The sequence below is a fragment of the Lolium perenne genome, chromosome 3 (assembly GCF_019359855.2).
Source record: "Lolium perenne isolate Kyuss_39 chromosome 3, Kyuss_2.0, whole genome shotgun sequence".
NCBI classification, from domain to species: Eukaryota; Viridiplantae; Streptophyta; class Magnoliopsida; order Poales; family Poaceae; genus Lolium; species Lolium perenne.
In genome coordinates, this window is record NC_067246.2 from 40241776 (window position 1) to 40260872 (window position 19097).

Consider the following 19097-nt stretch of genomic DNA (forward strand, 5'->3'; position numbering starts at 1 on the left):
GGTTTCTTTTCGACCCATTGCTTCTTTGGACCCGCCCACGACTGCGATCCGGTTTTTTGCCTTTGACTCCCGCTGGCGCCGGAATGATCCTGCACCGCGGCCACTTGCTGCGGTCCATACCTTCGATCCGGGAAATCCTCCCTCCTTTTGTTGTGCCGGTTATCCCGGTATTGATCTTGGCGTGGCTGGCTCGTCTGTGCCGGCTCAGCCTGAACTGCTGGTTGCATTGGATCTCCCAATGCGTAGCTATCTGCCACACGTATCATCTCTGCCAGAGTCGTTGGCATGTTTCTCTGCAGCTTTTGCCACAGCCGTGAACCTCTTCTGCACCCATTGCAGAACCAAGCAATGGCCTGTGCCTCGATCACTCCTTCACATGAGTTCCTCGTGGAGTTCCACCTGGTCAGGTAATCCCGGTCTGTTTCATTGGAGTGCTGGTGGCACAGAGGGAGCTGTTGCGGCCTGTTTGGTCTCCGGTATGTGCTGTTGAAGTTGCTCACGAAAGCTTCCTCAAAGTCCAGCCAACCATTTATGCTTCCCTTTGGCAAATTGTTAAGACAAATTCGTGCCGGTCCCACCAGGAAGGACAGTATGATTCTCACGGCCCAACGCCGGTTTCCTCCGCCTGTGGCGGTTCCTCCGCCTCCAGCGACGTACACTGCGGTTACATAGTCCGCAAGCCAATCTTCCGGCTTAGTGGTGCCATCATATGTTTTTGTATCACGGGGCAACTGGAAGTTGCGAACCGGTGGTTCTTCCCTCATGAGCCGCGGGCCAAAGCATTTTGGACCCGGAGGACCCTCGGCTTCGATTATCTCAGAGAGATGCACTCTGTCCAGCATGTGCCTCGCATCCTGGTCTGGTAAGCATCTTTGTCCTACACGTTCTCCTAATGGGTTCTGGTAAACTCCGACCCTTTCCATTCCTGAATCAGCTTCGTCATAGTGTTCCGGTACCGCGACTCTTGCCTGCCGGTACCTTGGTGGTGGCATTTCATCTTCAGCATACGCTGCCCTTGCAGCTCGATAATTTTGCCCGGTTTCACCTCTACCGGCATAAGCGTTTCCGGCATAGCCTCTTCCGGCATAGCCACGACCTGCCCCTTGGCTTTTTCTACCGGCATCATGTTGCTCGGCCTGTTGTTTTACGGCAAGCACCGGATCATACACAGTCATTTGCTGCGCATTTGCTTCTTTTTCTCTTCTTCTGTCCGGATGGGGGGCGATGCCTGCCTATGGGACTTGCTTCCGGCATTTCTTGCCGAACGCACTGACTTGGATGTCGCAGCTGCTTGGTTCGTCCTAGCAAGCTCAGCATTTTGCTCCTGTATCATTTCTAACAACTCTCTAACTCGATCTTGTTGTTTTGCTAGAGCATCACCGGTAAGCGGATCACACATCTCTACCTTAGCCTTAGCAGCTTTTATTGTTTTATCCGGGCTGCTGTACTTAGGTTTCTCTACAATGCTCAAGGATGCTGAAGCACTTTTTCCGGCAAGCACTTCCCGGCGCAGATCCTGATCTAGGTTGCGAGCTCTGAGCCAGTTTTCTGGTACTCTAGCATGCTGAGCGCTAACAGAAGCAAAGCCATGGGCAGCGTTATACTCACGTAGGGTTAGGTTCAGCTCGCGCTGCGCCCAGAAGATGTCCGCACCTCCGGAGAGCAGCTTCTGTCGCTGCGCCTCCAGCTCCGCCTGAGCCGCTGCCGAATCGATGTTTCGTGCGATGGGCGTCGCCAGCACGCTCATGGCCGCTTGGAGAGGAGTCTCCAGTGGCGCTGCAGATGCGCCCGCAACCACCTGGTCACGCTCGGTCGGCGGCTTGGCCGTGCGCGCGGACTTTGTTTGTCCAGCGCCTTCCGCCGCTGCCTCCTTGCCGGCGTCAGCCGCGCCAACCACCAGCACCTCCACGCTGCTGGCGGCGTAGCCGTTGCGCAGCCCATGAGCAGATCTTGGCGGGTCCGGCGCCACCATCACCGGCGAGAGGTACTGGCGCATAGGCACGGTGCCGAGGTAGACGCGGTGGCTGCCGAACTCGATGATGCGGCCGTTCTTGGGGAACTTACCGCCGTTGGAGAAGCAACCAGCGTTGTCGTTGATGAAGTCCAGCGAGCCGAGGCGGTAGACGAGGCCGCTGACCACGCGCTCGCCGGAGATGGTGAGGAGGCCCGCCCGAATATGAACTCCAGCAAGCGCAGCTGCTGGCCCCATGGTGGGCGCCAACTATCATCGTGGTGAACAGATAGATGCCATGGGATGGCTTGAGTTGGGGCCGAATGTGCGCTAGAGGATTCGGGGGAGGGTTTTGGTAACACATGGATGAATTCCGGATGGATTTCCGGTATCTTATTGGTGAACTTGGTCTTGGCCATAGGATGAAGAAGAACACAAGCACCACTTCTACTTGGGATCTCTCTATTGCATGATCAACTTAGGTTACAGGCTATCAGTTACATACCCGCGCAAGGGTGTGCTCCCTCTCCTTATATAGGGGAGAGGGTGGCTTACAGGAGAAGAAACCCTAATGGTATCTTTGACTGGATAAACTACTTTACAAAGCCTATTTGGCAGCAGGTGATGCCGGTAGACCTTTAATCAGGAAGAGTGACATCCTCCGGTAGCTTTTACGTCATCTTCTGCTTTGGCCTCAGGCTTCGATTAAAGCTGAAGTGCTTCGTTCATCCTTGTCCTCTAGTCCTTGAGAGAATCTTTGACCGGTCTGCCGATGTGCTACAGTGTAGCCTATGCCGGTACTCCGGTACCTTCTTAGCCTATCCTGGTATACCCCTCCTAAGATACCGGCATAGTTTCTCCTTAACATAAACTCAACTTCCTTACCCGGAATAACCTTTAAACCGGTACCTCAACAATCTAAACGAGGCTAGTTCGGTATGCCTTTGGCATACCGGGGGTCATCCCCCCAACAATTCCATACATATTGAAAGGATAGTCACCTTCGGTGCCTTACTCCCACATACGGAGTACAAATAAAGTACTAATTAAAACCAATTCTTGATTATCGTGTTCAAACATAGCAGAAGTGGTAAAATCCACAGTTTGTGTTTATATTTTTGTATCCACAAAATCTCAAAAATTATCAAAGCTAGAACTATGATAGTTACAATTTAAGGAGCTACATTGCCATGTTAAAAAAACAGAAGTAAAGCGGTAGAAAGATGTCTGACCAGATCTTATGTTCATCTTCCACTCCACAGCTGAATGTTTCTACATAAAATGTTTTTGAACTCCGAGGAAACATACCCGTAATTATCTCTCATAGAGACAGGATTACATACATTGCATGAGGTAGAAGGTTAGATGATATGTTGGAAAAAGGGACAGCATACCGTCCCTGATGTTAGAAAGATGTCTGACCAGATCTTATGTTCATCTTCCACTCCACAGCTGAATGTTTCTACATAAAATGTTTTTGAACTCCTAGGAAACATACCCGTAATTATCTCTCATAGAGACAGGTTTACATACATTACATGAGGTAGAAGGTTACATGACATGTTGGAAAAAGGGACAGCATGCCGTCCCTGATGCTCCCAGGTAAGTAACCAGCTTGTAGGCGGCAGTGTTCATGAGTTCCACGGTGATAAATTGATCACAGAATATGATTGCTATGCTGCAACCAGACCACGGTGATCAGTGTTCATGAGTTCCAAAGTTAATGTTTATCTTTGTATCCAAATTTTTTACCTAAGCTCGACTGCTATTTATGATATTTACAAGTTATTGAGCCACACTGCAATGTTCAAAAAATAGAAGTGGAGTGGTTAAAGGAATCTGACCAAAACTTATGTTCATCTTTGACCACACAACAAATGTTTCTCAAGTCCTAGGAAAAGTTACCAAGATTGCACACATGACATGAGGCATATACATGGCATATGTAGGCTGCAGTGCAGTGTTCATGAGTTCCATTGTGATGAAGTTGATCACAGAATACGATTGCTATGGTGCAAATAGACCAGAACGCTGTTATATTAAAGCATGCAGTTGCAGATCACACGGTTAACAAACTGGGATGCGCGCACTAGTACGGATTGCTATCTTAGGATCAAGAAAAGGCATCACTGAACATGATTCAAAAAACATACTAGCATGCCCAAAATCCCCAATTTTGCTGCATTTCGATTCGATCTTCCACAGAAAAGATGCAGATTTGGCATAGCAGTATTGCACTAGCGCTACATTTGATCCCTGATGAAGCCACTGGACTGAAATTAAACTTGGATTGTTAGCAGCAGATTAGTCTGACCGAACTGAACTGCAATTATAGGAGGTTGAAACTTGGATGAACTTGAGAGCACAGAAAGATTAAACGACTGATGCGAGCTGGACTATCAACAATGCAATGGGATTCCATCCCCTTTGTATGGCTTGATTCTCGATAAGGTGTGACGAAAACAAGCTGGTTAATCTGATGGATAGGGTCCTTCCTGCAGTGAGATGAACACAATGAATTGGACAGTTGTATTCATGCAATGGGATCACAATGCCGGCAGCAGAAAAACCAGTACATAGTGCAAGAACAAACCTCAGAGGTGTATGCGTCCTCGTCGGCCATTTCGGCGGTTTCGGCGACATCCTTGGGGTCGAGAAAGGAGGAGATGACGGCGACGGCGAGGTCGATGTGCTTGACGGCGAGGTTCGCGAGGGAGCACGCGCGGTGGAGGTAGCTGAGCGCCTGGTCCGGGTCGTTGGTGCTGGCCACCCGAGGGGGCTTCCAAGTGGGGGCGGCGGCGGGGGCGTCGGCCGGGTCCAGGTCCAGGCCACGGTTGAAGAGGCGGGGGCGGGACCTGGGGATGCGCGGCTCCTTCGTGGCGTCGTCGGCGTCCGGGGGGTGTTAGGAATAAGCACTCCGAGTCCGGCACGACGTCATACGTCTTCGTATACGAGTATGTATACGTACACGTTCCGGGTAGGAACACTACGTGTGTTGCACGGTTCAGAGTATACATGATGTAACCGAGTAGTACTAGAGTTAGTCACCGACTAGGTTTGGTTTAGCTAGCTAGATGTGCTATTTATATGCTTGTAACCTGAACGTGTAAACCACCGTGAGTTGAATAGAAAAATACCAAGGACCGACAAGGCCCTTTGGCTATCATCTCATGTGACGTGGTGCCAGGAGCTGCTGCACCAGAGTGTCTTGACCATCAATATGTTTTCGCGTACGTGAAAGTAGTAGCTAGCTGATCAGAAGATCGATCAGGCTACTCTTTGGCTTTTGGCTTGCTTGGCTAGCTGAAGGTGTACGTGGTGGTCGGAAGTACGTATGTACGTGCGTGTCTCGCCGAAGCAACTTCGTCGTAGTCGTCGGAAAGCACTCGGCGATCGAGCAGTGCGTTGATCTCAAGACTCTCACGATGGATGATCTAGTTGGACGGTTCAAGGCTCATGACGAGCGGATGAAGATCACCTATGGTGATGTGGTACCGGAAGAGCATGTTATGCTTACCCGTGCCCAGCAACAATTGGTATCAGAGCCTCGTGGAGGATCTCCTAGTAACGGGAGGTCATGACGAAGGAGGTGGGCGGATCTTCCGGCGCCGCGGCGCCGGTGTCGACGCAGTACCCGCAGTACATCCGCGACAACTACACGGTGTGGGCGACCACGATGATGTGGGCGCTCGAGTCCAACGAAATCTGGGAGGCTGTCGATCCCGGCGGCGACGAGTTCATGAAGGGCGCGCCGATGTACCGCAAGGACCGACAGGCACTCACGGCCATCTGCTCAGTGATGCCGATGGACGTGAAGCAGCACCTGATCTCGAAGAAATCTGCAAAGGAGGCGTGGGAGACGATCAAGACGCTAAATCTTGGTCACGAGCGCGTCCGCGAGGCGGCCCTACAAACCTTGCAGAAGAAGTACGAGAATCTGAAGATGGGAGAAGATGAGACGCTGGACGCATTCGCTTCGAGGGTCGCTACATTGGTCAATGGGATTCGTGCGCTCGACGAGAAGCTCGAGGAGATCTCGATCGTAAGGCGTTTCCTACGCGCGGTGCCGCCGCGTTACTTGTCTGTTGTTTCGGCGATCGAGCAGTGCGTTGATCTCAAGACTCTCACGATGGATGATCTAGTTGGACGGTTCAAGGCTCATGACGAGCGGATGAAGATCACCTATGGTGATGTGGTACCGGAAGAGCATGTTATGCTTACCCGTGCCCAGTGGCAAGTGGTGGTCGCCGAAGAGAAGGGCGACAAGGAATCTAGCAGGAGAAGTGATGAAGAAGTTTCTCGCCCAGCGAAAAAGTACATCGCAGGGGAGGACGAGGAAGACGCTCCGCCGAGGAGGAAGTTTGACATAAAGAAAGTAAGATGTCATAACTGCGGCGAGCTCGGTCACTTCAAGGTTGATTGCCGGAAACCACCGAAGCCAAAGGAAAGGGCTCTCATCGCCCAGGAAGGAGATGATGGACCGATGATGTTGATGCTCGAAGTATGCGAGCAGAAGGACGAGGAGGAGCTACCTCCTCCATCACCGGCTACGGAGATTGTGACGGATCACGGTCTACCGTGTGTGGATCACGTGGACAAGCTATGCGACGAAGGTGTCGTCGAGAAGCAACGGAGTGCCCCGTACCCACGTGAAACCACGTTTTAAGCAAGTGAAGCTTTGGAGCTCGTTCATGGCGATATATGCGGTCCAATTTCACCCGCAACCCCGTCCGGCAATGAGTACTTCATGCTTGTGGTGGATGATTTCAACCAATACATGTGGATTGTGTTGCTGAAGAGTAAAGATCAAGGTCTACAAGCATTCGAGAAGATCAAGGAAGCTGGAGAGGTCAAGACGAGGGTGAAGAAGTCCCTACGCATAGACCGGGGTGGTGAATTGAAGCATAAAGTGGTGGCCATGGCGCGGAGCATGATGGAGAGCAAAGGCTTGCCAGGAAAGTTCTGGGGTGAGGCAGTCAACACGGCTGTCTACTTGCTGAACAGGACGCCAACTAGGAGTATGGTTGGTGGGACTCCGTACGAAGCATGGTACGGAAGAAAGCCCTCAGTTGATCATCTTCGCACTTTCGGGTGCGCATGTCAAGACGGTGTCCGGTCATAAAAGGAACTTGGCGGATCGGAGTACTCCAATGATCATGACTGGCTATGAAGAAGGATCGAAAGCGTACCGTTTGTGCAATCCCTCGACGAACAAGGTGGTTGTCACATGCGACGTAGTCTTCGAGGAAGACCTATCATGGATTTGGGACTCCACGGAACCGGACGAGATGTTTACTCTTGTGTACAGTGATTGCGAACAAGCAGATGATCAAGGTGCTGGAACTTACCTCGCTGCTGTGTACAGTGATTGCGAACAAGCAGATGATCAAGGTGCTGGAACTTACCTCGCTGCCGGTACAGAAGCCGGAATGTCGGGACGTCGCGCTTCAGGTTTAGGGGCTATGCCTGGAGGCGCATCGCGAGCGCCAGGCTTGGCATCGATGCCAGCCTCTCCGCTGCGGCCAGGAGCGAGAGCAACTGACTGCCCGCTCTGGAGCATGAGAAGCAAGGCGCGCGGCCCAGACATAGAAGAGCAAGCGTGGCAGGACGGACTTCCTCCAAGGAGCCCAGCTCGGGCAGAAGAGGACCCATGCCCAGTTTGGGCTGAGCCTAGGGATGTCGGCAGGCCGGAGGGAGCTGCACCAGGTGCTTCGCCTGCAGGCACATTGGCAGAAGAAATTGGTCCAGGAGGGGTTGCACCAAGCTACGCTGATGCATCGGGACGACCGGCACCACACGCGGGCGGTGGTCTCGCGTCGCCAGCACGAGGACAACGGCTAGAGGGAGTCACCCCAGCAGACGGGCAGCTTTCAAGCGGTCCAGTAAGAAGGCCAAGCAGACTAAGCGTTGTGAAGCCAGAAGGTTGTCCACGTGAGAAGCTAGGGCCAAAAGGAGGGCAAGTCTCATGTGACGTGGTGCCAGGAGCTGCTGCACCAGAGTGTCTTGACCCAGGAAACTGTTCGAAGGAAAACTGAGAGCGATTGAGAGAGAAGCAAATGAATCGAACTGTGTTCTTTATTCCATTGACAATCGGGTATTTATACAAGGTCAACCGTCGCGAAGAGGAGACGCGACTGATCGTGGGGGTGTGAGGGAGCGTCGCGTCGGTTGCCGAAGCAACCGCACGACGACGGTTACATAGGGAGGATTCCCTTTAATTAAGTAAACTAATTAAATCCTAACACTCCCCCTAATCCTTCCTTGTACTTGCGATTGATCATCCTTGGAATAATCTTCTCCAAAAACCCTGTGGGAAAAATATGAGAAGTAGTGTAGGATATGCTGGTAAAACTCCTTCAAACCCTGTGGGAAAATAAGGAGAAAATGATCCAACATATAATGATTATTGCCTCCGTTAACTCGATATGAAGTATATCCATAGAATTTAGAGGGCAATAAATATGTCGTGTATACTTTCCTAAAAACCCCGGTGGGGAAAACAGAAAATATGACATATAATCTTATGTTGATATTACCTCATTAAAAACCTTTATGAGAACCTGTAAAGTAAACTCATAAAGGGAAAAAGAGTGTAATATGATGCTTTGAACAGGAATCGTTCAGGAAGATACTCCCCCTGACTCTTGCAAATCCCGAAGTCGGCGCATACCAATTCCATGAATATATTTCTGGAACGTTGAAGTTGGTAGAGACTTTGTGAATAGATCAGCGAGGTTATCGCATGATTTGACTTGCAAGATGTTTATTTCCCCACCCTTTTGGAGTTCATGGGGATAAAACAACTTAGGGGCAATATGCTTAGTGATATTGCTCTTGACGTATCCTGTTTGCATCTGTGCAACACAAGCCGCATTATCTTCGTAGATAATGGTAGGTGATTCGATAGAACCAATTCCACATGATTGTTGTATGTGGTTTATCATCCTGCGAAGCCACACACATTCGCGTGATGCCTCATATAATGCGATTATTTCAGAATGATTGGTGGATGTTGCAACTAGAGTCTGTTTCGAAGACTTCCATGATATTGCAGTTCCACCATGTAGGAACACAAAGCCGGTTTGTGATCTGGCATTATGGGGATCAGATAAATAGCCAGCATCTGTGTATCCAATCATATTGGTGTCCAGATTTCTCTGAAACTGAAAGAATAGGCCAAGATCCTTTGTGCCTTGGAGATATCTAAAGACATTCTTTACTCCCGACCAATGGCGTTTGGTAGGAGCTGCGCTGTGTCTAGCAAGTAGATTCACTGCAAATGCGAGGTCAGGTCTCGTACAATTTGCAAGATACATAAGCGCTCCAATGGCACTGAGATATGGAACCTCGGGTCCCAACATCTCTTCTCCATCATCCCTCGGCCTGAACGGATCTTTCTCTACGTCTAGAGATCGAACCACCATGGGAGTTTTAGATGGATAGGATTTGTCCATATTGAATTTCTCTAATATTTTCTGGATATATGCAGCTTGGTGTACCATTATTCCTGAGGGAAGGTGCTCGAGTTGAAGACCCAAGCAAAATTTGGTTTGACCCAAATCCTTCATCTCAAATTCTGTCTTTAGATGATTGCGTGCTTCATCAATATCTTGTGTGTTGCCAATGATGTTGAGATCATCGACGTACACTGAAATGATGCAAAATCCTGAAGAGGACTTCTTGATGAAGACACATGGGCAATCATCACTATTGGAGTAACCCTTGCGAAGAAGGAACTCACTAAGTCGGTTGTACCACATCCGTCCCGACTGTTTCAAGCCGTATAGAGACTTGTTCAGTTTTACACAATACATGTTGCGTTTTGCGCTTGCATTCGGGACAGAGATTCCGTCAGGAACCTTCATGTATATGTCCGAATCTAGTGACCCATAAAGATATGCAGTCACGACATCCATCAACTGCATAGATAGACGATTTTGTACTGCCAAAGATATTAGATATCGGAAAGTGATACCACTCATAACTGGAGAATATGTCTCATTGAAATCAATGCCGGGTCTCTGCGTGAAACCCTGTGCTACGAGCCTTGCCTTGTATCTCACCACCTCATTGTTCTCATTCCGTTTCCGGAGGAAAACCCATTTGAATCCCACAGGGAAAACACTGGGAGGTGTAGGTATTGCTTCTGTGAATACCTTCCTTTTATTAAGCGAGGCTAATTCTGCTTGTATTGCATCCTTCCATTGAGGCCAGTCGGAGCGTTTTTCACACTCAACGATAGTCCTTGGATCATGATCATTAAGAAGGGTATTTGCAATTGTAGCAGAAAAATAAGTGTCGACAATCGTAGACTTACGGTTGAATGATTCTCCAGAATCGATATAGTTGATGGATATCTCGTGCACCGTTGATAACTCTTCGTGATTTCCCAATACGCGTGAGTCTAGGTGTTCCGATGTTCCAGCCAGTGTGTGCAAGCTGGAGCTGGGTTGTGGAGGTTGCCCTTCCACTGGGTGTATACTACCCATAAGGTGTTTGTCAACGTTGAGTTGACTTGCATCTACTGACTTTGAGGAGTTTCTCCTCACTCTCCTTTGCTGCTTGCGAGAAGCAGGATCCTGGTCAGAGGCCGTACTACTCCCCCTCTTTTTGGGAACGGGTAGTTGAGTGGTTTTAGTTGGTACCTCCACTCTTTCGGGCGCATTTCTGGCCGGATTCAAGGATTTTGTGACACCTTTTAAATCAGTAAATGAATCTGGCAGATTATTTGCAAGATGTTGCAAATTTATGATTTTCCGAACTTGGAGTTCGGTCTCTTGGGTACGTGGATCAGAGGCTGAAATGGCGATAGCATTCCAATCAATTTCCGGGCATTCTTTCTGGTACTTGAAATCTCCCCCTAATGCCGGAAAGTGTTCCTCGTCAAATATGCAATCAGCGTGACGGGCTGTGAATAGGTCCCCAGTAAGAGGTTCCAGGTACTTAATAATCGACGGCGATTTGTACCCCACATAGATCCCCAGTTTTCTGTGTGGGCCCATGGATGTCCGCTGAGGTGGTGAGATCGGGATGTATGTAGCACATCCAAACTTACGCAGATGGGAAATGCTAGGTGGATTTCCACGTACTAATTGCAGAGGGGAAGTACTGTGATATGCAGTAGGTCGCAATTGGATTAAGTCAGCAGCGTGTAAAACTGCGTGACCCCAACACGAGGTTGGCAAGTTGCAATTCATTAACAAAGGTCTTGCAATGAGTTTGATCCTCTTAATAAGGGATTCAGCCAAACCATTTTGAGTGTGGACATATGGAACAGAGTGCTGAACTTCAATCCCCAGGGCCATGCAATAGTCATTGAAAGCACGTGAGGAGAATTCTGCAGCATTGTCCATGCGAATTGATTTAATTCGACTCTCTGGATAATGAGCCTGTAACTTAATTACTTCCCTCATTATCTTGGCAAATGCATGGTTCCGTGTGGAAAGAAGGCACACATGTGACCATCGTGTAGATGCGTCAATAAGAACCATGAAATACCTAAACGGTCCAGATAATGGTTGGATGGGACCACAAATGTCTCCTTGAATTCGTTCAAGAAATTGAAGTGGTTCAGCTTGTATCTTGAGGTGCGAAGGCCTTAAAATAAGCTTTCCCGTGGCACATGATGTGCACACAAAATCTGAAGACTGAGGAAATTTGGACTCAAGCAAATTATGACCAATGGAATTGCTAGTAATCTTCCTCATCATCCCGATACCAGGATGGCCTAGGCGATCATGCCAGGTTTGGAATGCATCAACATTCTGGAAAATTACCTTGTAAGCAACATGTTCTACGGGCTTGATGTACGTATAGTACAATCCGGACGACAGAGAAGGAATTTTTTCAAGTACTTGCTTGCCATATCCGTAATCTTTTGTGAAGAGGAGATACTCCTCTTTGTTGTCTTCATGGGTTTCGATGTGAAATCCATTCTTACGAATATCTCGATAACTGATTAAGGTACGTGAAGAATCGGGATACAACAAGGCATCCTCAAGGATCACTTGTGTACCGTTTGGGAGGGTAAATATGGCACGTCCAGTGCCAACAATTACCGTATCGCGTCCAGCGATAGTTAAAATATCTCCATTCATCTTTTTCAGAGTCTGAAAATATTTTAACTCCCTCAGTATGGAGTTTGTGGTAGCACTGTCCACAAGGCATAATTCCTCTTCCATCGGATTGTCCCCGTAGAGAACTATATATAAAAATGAAGAATTTTCAATAAGAATCCTTGATTTAAATACATAGATCATAATCTTACTATATCAAAGTGCTGATACAATATAAATGACAACAATACTTATGTTCTATTACAACATCACAAATGGACATGAATATATTAGTCACTAAGGAGGTAGCGGGACTAGTCGAAGTCTCCAAACACGTCGGTTGAGGTGTACTCAACCATCATGTCCTCCGTTCCTGCAGGGTCCTTTGATGGAAGGAGAGTAACGGCGTTGCTTGGTCCCGAGGGAACGTCTTGCGAACAGCCAGCTCCATCGGTGCCATCTGGATGAAGGTTGAAGTTGGCTTCAAACCTTTTCCCTCGAGGTGCGTTGCGTCCATGGGATTGTTGGTACAGAATGGCCAGATGCCTTGGGGTCTTGCACTTGTCAGTGGGGTGCGTGTAGCATCCACACTTGTCGCAAAGCTTAGATTTGTCAAACTTGGACTTTGCGGTGCCTTTCCCACGGTCTGAGTTTCTGGGCTTCCTGTTCCGGTTGCGCTTTCGCTTACCATTGAAGTTAGAGGGCTTTCCTTTGAAACCACCATCAAACTTTCGTCCGTTCGCGACATTCATATGAACTTCAGGTAGAGGTTGAGAACCAACCGGACGCCGAGAGCCATTCTTAGCGAGTAGCTCATCATGCTTTTCAGCCTGAAGTAAGATATGAATAAGATCGGAATAGACTTGGTAGTCGCGAGCACGGTACTGCTGCTGGAGGATTCTGTCAGATGGGAGCATAGTCGACAGAGTTTTCTCTATCTTCTCCGCATCAGTAGGTTCCTTCCCGCAAAAGCGCAGCTTGGAACTGATCTTATGAACCTCGTGATTGTACTCTCCGATGGACTTGAAGTCCTGAAGACGGAGGTGAGTCCAATCATGGAGTGCTTCTGGTAGGACAACTGCCTTCTGCTGTTCATACCTCGTTTTGAGGGCCTGAAACAGGGTACTAGGGGATTCCTCCTCCAAGTACTCAGACTTGAGATCTGGGTGAATATGGTGCCTTATAATGTATAAGGCGGTATACTTCTGTTCATCTGTTAGTGGCGTGACTCCAGCGGGCAGTGGATCCTGCTCAGCCTGAATTGCACGCACTATCCCACGAGATGCAAGAGCGATCTTCGTGTCCATGGCCCAAGTAGGGTAGTTGTGGCCATTGAGGGCGAGTGCCTCAAATTCTCGAGCCATCGGTTACCTTTTCCCCTGTTCTTCTCCTCTTGTTCTTCTTTCTTCCGGCGAGTTCGCCTTCGTTGGAATCGCTCCAGCGAGCAAGTGCTGATAACGTGTTCGAAGGAAAACTGAGAGCGATTGAGAGAGAAGCAAATGAATCGAACTGTGTTCTTTATTCCATTGACAATCGGGTATTTATACAAGGTCAACCGTCGCGAAGAGGAGACGCGACTGATCGTGGGGGTGTGAGGGAGCGTCGCGTCGGTTGCCGAAGCAACCGCACGACGACGGTTACATAGGGAGGATTCCCTTTAATTAAGTAAACTAATTAAATCCTAACAGAAACGAAGCAAAAAATAGGCCAGACGAAAGCAGCCGTTGTGTTGCTTCGATTGAGCCAGAAGAGAGAGGAAGCCCAGCTTGGGCTGCACCAAACGGGATGGAAGTTGACATCCTAGCAAGAAATAGGCAGACACGTTACATGTGTCTAGATCTGATGGAACTAGCTATGCATGAGCTAGCTTGTACGGGGGTGCATCATTATAGCCAAAAGCATCGGCTAAAATCGCATCCATCAGGCAAGGAGCTAGCCATGCATGTTCCTGTGAATCTCGGGGAGGAAGTACTTCGACGAGATTACAAAGGTGAGTCGCAAAGAAGCGACGTGGGTCCTCCACTAGCAAATGAAGGATCCGCAAGTGAAGAAGCAAGTGCGACGTCGGGCGCAGAAGAGTATGTCGTGCTATCTCCGAATGCACTGGAGACGAGACGACTACGACCGACACGAGCACGCATGCGACGCGTGTTGGACTACTATCCGAAGAAGGAACTTCGGACGGTAAATAATCCGGTGAAGATGAAGCACACGAAGCAATGTTTGTTCATCGAGAAACCGGTGAAGACGGAAGACGTGGACAAGGAGGACTGTCCGCGTGAAGCTCTGGAGAAGCCGACGAAGGTAAAGTCGGTGGTATGGGTGCCACGAGGAACGACGACAACAATGTCGATGAAGACGCCCGCAAGAAACAGCTGGCGCATTTGGGACCCTGGTGGAAGTGAAGCACACGTCGTGCTTAGGGGGTGATTGTTAGGAATAAGCACTCCGAGTCCGGCACGACGTCATACGTCTTCGTATACGAGTATGTATACGTACACGTTCCGGGTAGGAACACTACGTGTGTTGCACGGTTCAGAGTATACATGATGTAACCGAGTAGTACTAGAGTTAGTCACCGACTAGGTTTGGTTTAGCTAGCTAGATGTGCTATTTATATGCTTGTAACCTGAACGTGTAAACCACCGTGAGTTGAATAGAAAAATACCAAGGACCGACAAGGCCCTTTGGCTATCAATATGTTTTCGCGTACGTGAAAGTAGTAGCTAAATCGACGGCTGCCCAAAACCTAAAGAAAATCTTACATAATTTCGCGCTGGCCACTGGACTCTCCATCAATTTTGATAAAACAACTCTTGTCCCTATGAATATCCACATCGATCTAGCGACAGCCACTGCCGCCACCCTGGGAACCCGCACGTCTCCTCCTTCCCACAGACATATCTAGGCCTTCCCCTCTCCGCCACCAAACTACCACCTTCAGCGTTCCAACCTATTATAGACAGCTGCGACAGGTACCTAGCTGGATGGCGCGCCACTCTCCTGTCCAAAGGGGGGAGGCTCGTACTCCTCTCCTCCGTTCTAGATGCCCTACCAACATATTTCATGTCCTCCTTCCTCGTCCCCATCTCCGTTCTAAAAATTATCGACGCTCGTCGTAGAGCTTTTTTCTGGGCTGCGGAAGAAACATGTACGGGATCACAATGCCTCGTAGCGTGGGATAAGTTATGTGTTCCGACTTTACGAGGGGGTCTTGGCGCAAAAAATTTAAATGCACAGAATGTTTGCCTTCTTCTGAAATTTTGCTTCAAATTCTTACATTCACATGACCTACCTTGGAAACAATGGCTTCTAACCCAGTCACCAAACCCCTACACTGCCTCAAACCTCTCCTACCTTAGCAAAATTATTTCCAAGAACCTAGACACACTCCTCCAGATCACCTCTTGCACTGTACATAATGGTAAATCGGTTCTTTTTTGGCATGACAAATGGCTCCTTCCAGAATCCCTAGCCACAGCCTACCCTGCCCTATACTCCCACCATACACAAACCCATGCATTGGTATGTGACATTCTGCAAAATGATATTTCTGCTGGCCTTCGGTGTAGACTAACCAATGCAGCGACCCAGCAACTTGCTTCTCTCTCTAATCTGTTGCAGGACGTACACCTTACTGATGAGCAGGACATCAGAACGATGATAGATGGATCACCATTCTCAACAAAAGCGGCCTACAAGCAACTACAAACCCAGCTCCAAGACCCCGACGCCTCACACATTTGGAGCTCCAACGTGCCAAAAAAGATCAAGGTCTTTGGATGGTTGCTTCACCTTGACAGGATCAATACAAGGGCGAACCTGCTACACAAAAACATCATCACTTCGCAACAGTGCCCGAGATGCCAAGCACCTGTCGAGGACCGCTCACACCTCTTCTTCTACTGTCCGTCCTCCGCAGAGGTATGGAGGCGGCTGTCCATAGCACCATGCACTCGCACCTTCCCAGATATCTGGTCCACACCGCTACCTCACCAATTGCCTGCTGCTATATGGAGCTCTGTCGCCCTTACTATTCTATGCAAGATTTGGGACGCAAGAAACGCCAAAGTATTCCGAGCAGTTGATCAACCAGTTGAGGTGACACTTAGAAACATTATCTCGGATTTCACAATTTGGTCTCACCGCTTCAAGAAAGCGGAAATGAAGGTACACGCCGACCTGTGGCGGGACTACCTCTCCCTATGTATCCGACAAAACATTTCTTGATGCAATATATTCAGGTGGGGATCCTCTCCCCCCGGTGAAAGCTTCAAAAAAAAGTAGTAGCTAGCTGATCAGAAGATCGATCAGGCTACTCTTTGGCTTTTGGCTTGCTTGGCTAGCTGAAGGTGTACGTGGTGGTCGGAAGTACGTATGTACGTGCGTGTCTCGCCGAAGCAACTTCGTCGTAGTTGTCGGAAAGCACTCGGCGGCAGGGGCTGTGTTTGGTATCAGATCGGCAAGAGTACTGTCGGGTCTAGGCCAACAGGGGGAGCATGGCGGCGACGCGGGTTTTGAAGATGTGGTTGGTGGCGGCCGCGACCGTGTTGTCCGGGTAGCCGACAATGCAGCCGTCGGGCTTGCCGGTGCCGGAGCCAGAGGGCGGCCGCTCGCCGACGAGGAACTCGATGCAGCGCGGGACGTGGTGGCCCGAGGCCAGGTTGACGGCGTGGTAGGCGAGCTCGATGCGGGCGAAGGCCTCGGTCTGGGTGCCGGGCGGGCGGGTCGGGAGGCGGTGCGCGAAGAGCGCGGCGTAGAGCTGCTCGTCGGGGATGAAGGCGAAGGCGGGGTTGCAGAAGGAGATGTCGGCGTCGCTGTCGTACGCGAGACGGAGGCAGGAGGTGAGGTAGCCGGCGCCGTGCTTGAGGCCCGTGGAGTAGACCTTGAAGAGGTCGGCGGCGAGCTCCTGGACCGCGGCCGCGTCGGCGTGCGGCTGCAGGCGGCGGCGGAGCTGCAGGAGGCGGTCGCGCTGGGCCCGGACGTTCTTGGCGGCGAACATGGCCGGCATGAGGATGCACTCTAGCGCCCTCTTGCCCACCTCTCCCTCCATCTCCATGGCCGCGCGCCGCCTGGTCTCTCTGAGCTGAGTCGGGAAGGATGGGACGCGGCGTCGATGTGGTCTGCAGCATGGGCCCACTAGAACCGCTCGCCTTGTGCATCCTTTTGACCGGCGTCATGCACCAGTCTACCACTGTCTGAGCTACCACCAGGACACAATTATCCCCTGTGCAATTCTATCATTTGAAAATAATAACACTCTTCTATCGATGATAATATCATTAATTTAGTATAAAATTATATAAAATCATTGCTATACTTGCTATGGATCAGAAAATCAACTACCGCTTATTATAAAAAATCAGAGAGTTTATAAAACTCAATGAATAGTTGAAAAAAAAACACGAGCAAGATAATATTTGCAATGAGGCGCTTGTAAAAATACAATAATTACATGGGTGTAATAGAGAGCCATTGCACACAGATGCTACTCAACCGGCGCCATTGTGCTGACATTTTTGTAAACTTGTTTCTTCACTTAATGTGGACGCTTTAAAAAAAAATCAATTACACCCTCTTAGAATGAAAAAAAAAACATGCCGATGGAACTTTTATTACCTGTCACACGAAATGCAAATTTTGGGGAACTTGTGAGCCCTTTTGTTACTGACGTCTAAAAAAATGCCTAGAAAGTACCAGGCATTTTGTTTCAAATTACGCAAGCATTAGGATCTATGAAGAAACACTACGAACTAGACAACTTTGTTGACCAATGTACTAATCCACCTCCATATTAAGGGAATCCTCATAAATCTTAAGAGGTCAATAAATACCGGGCTAAAAATAATAAAAGGTCATTTGATACTCACATGCTAATTGGGCAGGATTCCGAGATGAAACCGGAGGCTTTGGGTCTTCTTTCGGTCAAATTTCATATTCTGGAGTGCACGAAAACAAACAACAATGGCCAAGTCTAGAACAAATGAAAAGTATAAGAAGTTGGCAAATGCCACAATGGTAGCATTGTGGATGTACTCTTTGTTGAGAGAACTTGGTGTTCAACAACCGGTCTTTTGTGCGATAATACTAGTGAACATAAATTTGAGCTAACTCTGATTTTCATGCTAGAACTTAGAGTATCATGGTCTCCAGTTCCGTTAGGATGCCTAACATAAAATAATTAGATCACGTCGGTGAAAGGGTGGGGTCTCGGATGCATGTATGGAGTCAAAAGAAACTAGCATGTATTGCTAAAGAGGTTCTTTGGAAATCAGTGGTTCAGTCTCTACCGACCTACTTAATGAGTTCTTTCAATCTTACCAATAGGTTGTGCCATAAAGTCTTCATAATCATGTCAAAGTTATACTAGAGTGGAGTGGATCGTTCAATCGCAAAGGAATGGCTTGACAATGCTGAAAAATAGCTATCTCGAAGAATAGCATAGGACTTCATTGTTGTGACCTCCCGTCCTTCAATGATGCCATGTTAGGGAAACGAGCATGGCACCTCCTTGACCATCCTTGAAGCCTTTGTGTTTGTGCTATGAAAGGAAGCTTTTTAAGACGTTGATTTTCTATATGTGGGTGCGTAGCGTAATGCTTGGGAAACAAATTATGTGTGGCCGATATGTGTAAGCAAGAGATCTTATTAAAAAGGAGTCTCTAATCATCATCTAGCTGAAAATGGAATTGGGTTCAAGTCAGATTTCACCCATCCCAATTCATTCCCCCTCCCCCCCCCCCCCCCCCCCACCTCAGTCCCCTTTCAGTCAAAAAGGCCCCACCTCCGCTCAGTCCGGACCAACAACCATCAGTCCGGGTTTTTTCTGGTTTTTTTCATTCTGGCTGTAGCTTCCTGGGCCTTACAGATTCGGCCAGGAACTAGGCCTTCAGGCCACTTCTAACAACTACATCTCCGCGTCGCCTTCCTTCTCCTTCTTCCTCCTCACGTAAAGTAGCTGCAACACAGTGGTGACGCCGGCCGGGAAAAGAGATCAGAAAACAGAAGGGGAAAAAAGGGATCTCGAAATACAGAGGGCAAAGATCAAGAGAGATCCAAAGAAAGACATGGATGGCAACGAAGGAAGGACC

General features: G+C 48.9%; 2 protein-coding genes across 2 annotated transcripts; both read right to left on the reverse strand.

Moving 5' to 3' along the window:
* Positions 1-3500: 3500 nt before the first annotated feature.
* LOC127339044 (uncharacterized) lies at positions 3501-4968 on the reverse strand. The gene is made up of 3 exons (XM_051364947.2): positions 4942-4968; positions 4545-4823; positions 3501-4446 (listed from the first exon to the last, which is right to left on the reverse strand). The coding sequence occupies exons 1-3, from the start codon at positions 4966-4968 to the stop codon at positions 4423-4425; spliced, it is 330 nt and encodes a 109-aa protein (XP_051220907.1). The 3' UTR covers positions 3501-4422.
* A 7352-nt stretch (positions 4969-12320) lies between these two features.
* LOC127339043 (uncharacterized) lies at positions 12321-13370 on the reverse strand. Its single transcript, XM_051364946.2, has one exon. It carries the CDS (start codon positions 13368-13370, stop codon positions 12321-12323), a length of 1050 nt encoding a protein of 349 aa, XP_051220906.2.
* Positions 13371-19097: the final 5727 nt, after the last annotated feature.

Excerpts from the sequence above, each read along its gene's own strand:
- LOC127339044 (XM_051364947.2), bottom strand. The coding sequence starts at position 4,968 with ATGTATACTCTGAACCGTGCAACACAC. Across the intron at positions 4,824-4,941 it reads CTCTGAACCGTGCAACACAC|GAGCCGCGCATCCCCAGGTC; the intron begins GTAGTGTTCCTA and ends GACGCCACGAAG. Across the intron at positions 4,447-4,544 it reads AGGACGCATACACCTCTGAG|GAAGGACCCTATCCATCAGA; the intron begins GTTTGTTCTTGC and ends ATCTCACTGCAG.
- LOC127339043 (XM_051364946.2), bottom strand. The coding sequence starts at position 13,370 with ATGGCTCGAGAATTTGAGGCACTCGCCCTCAATGGCCACAACTACCCT.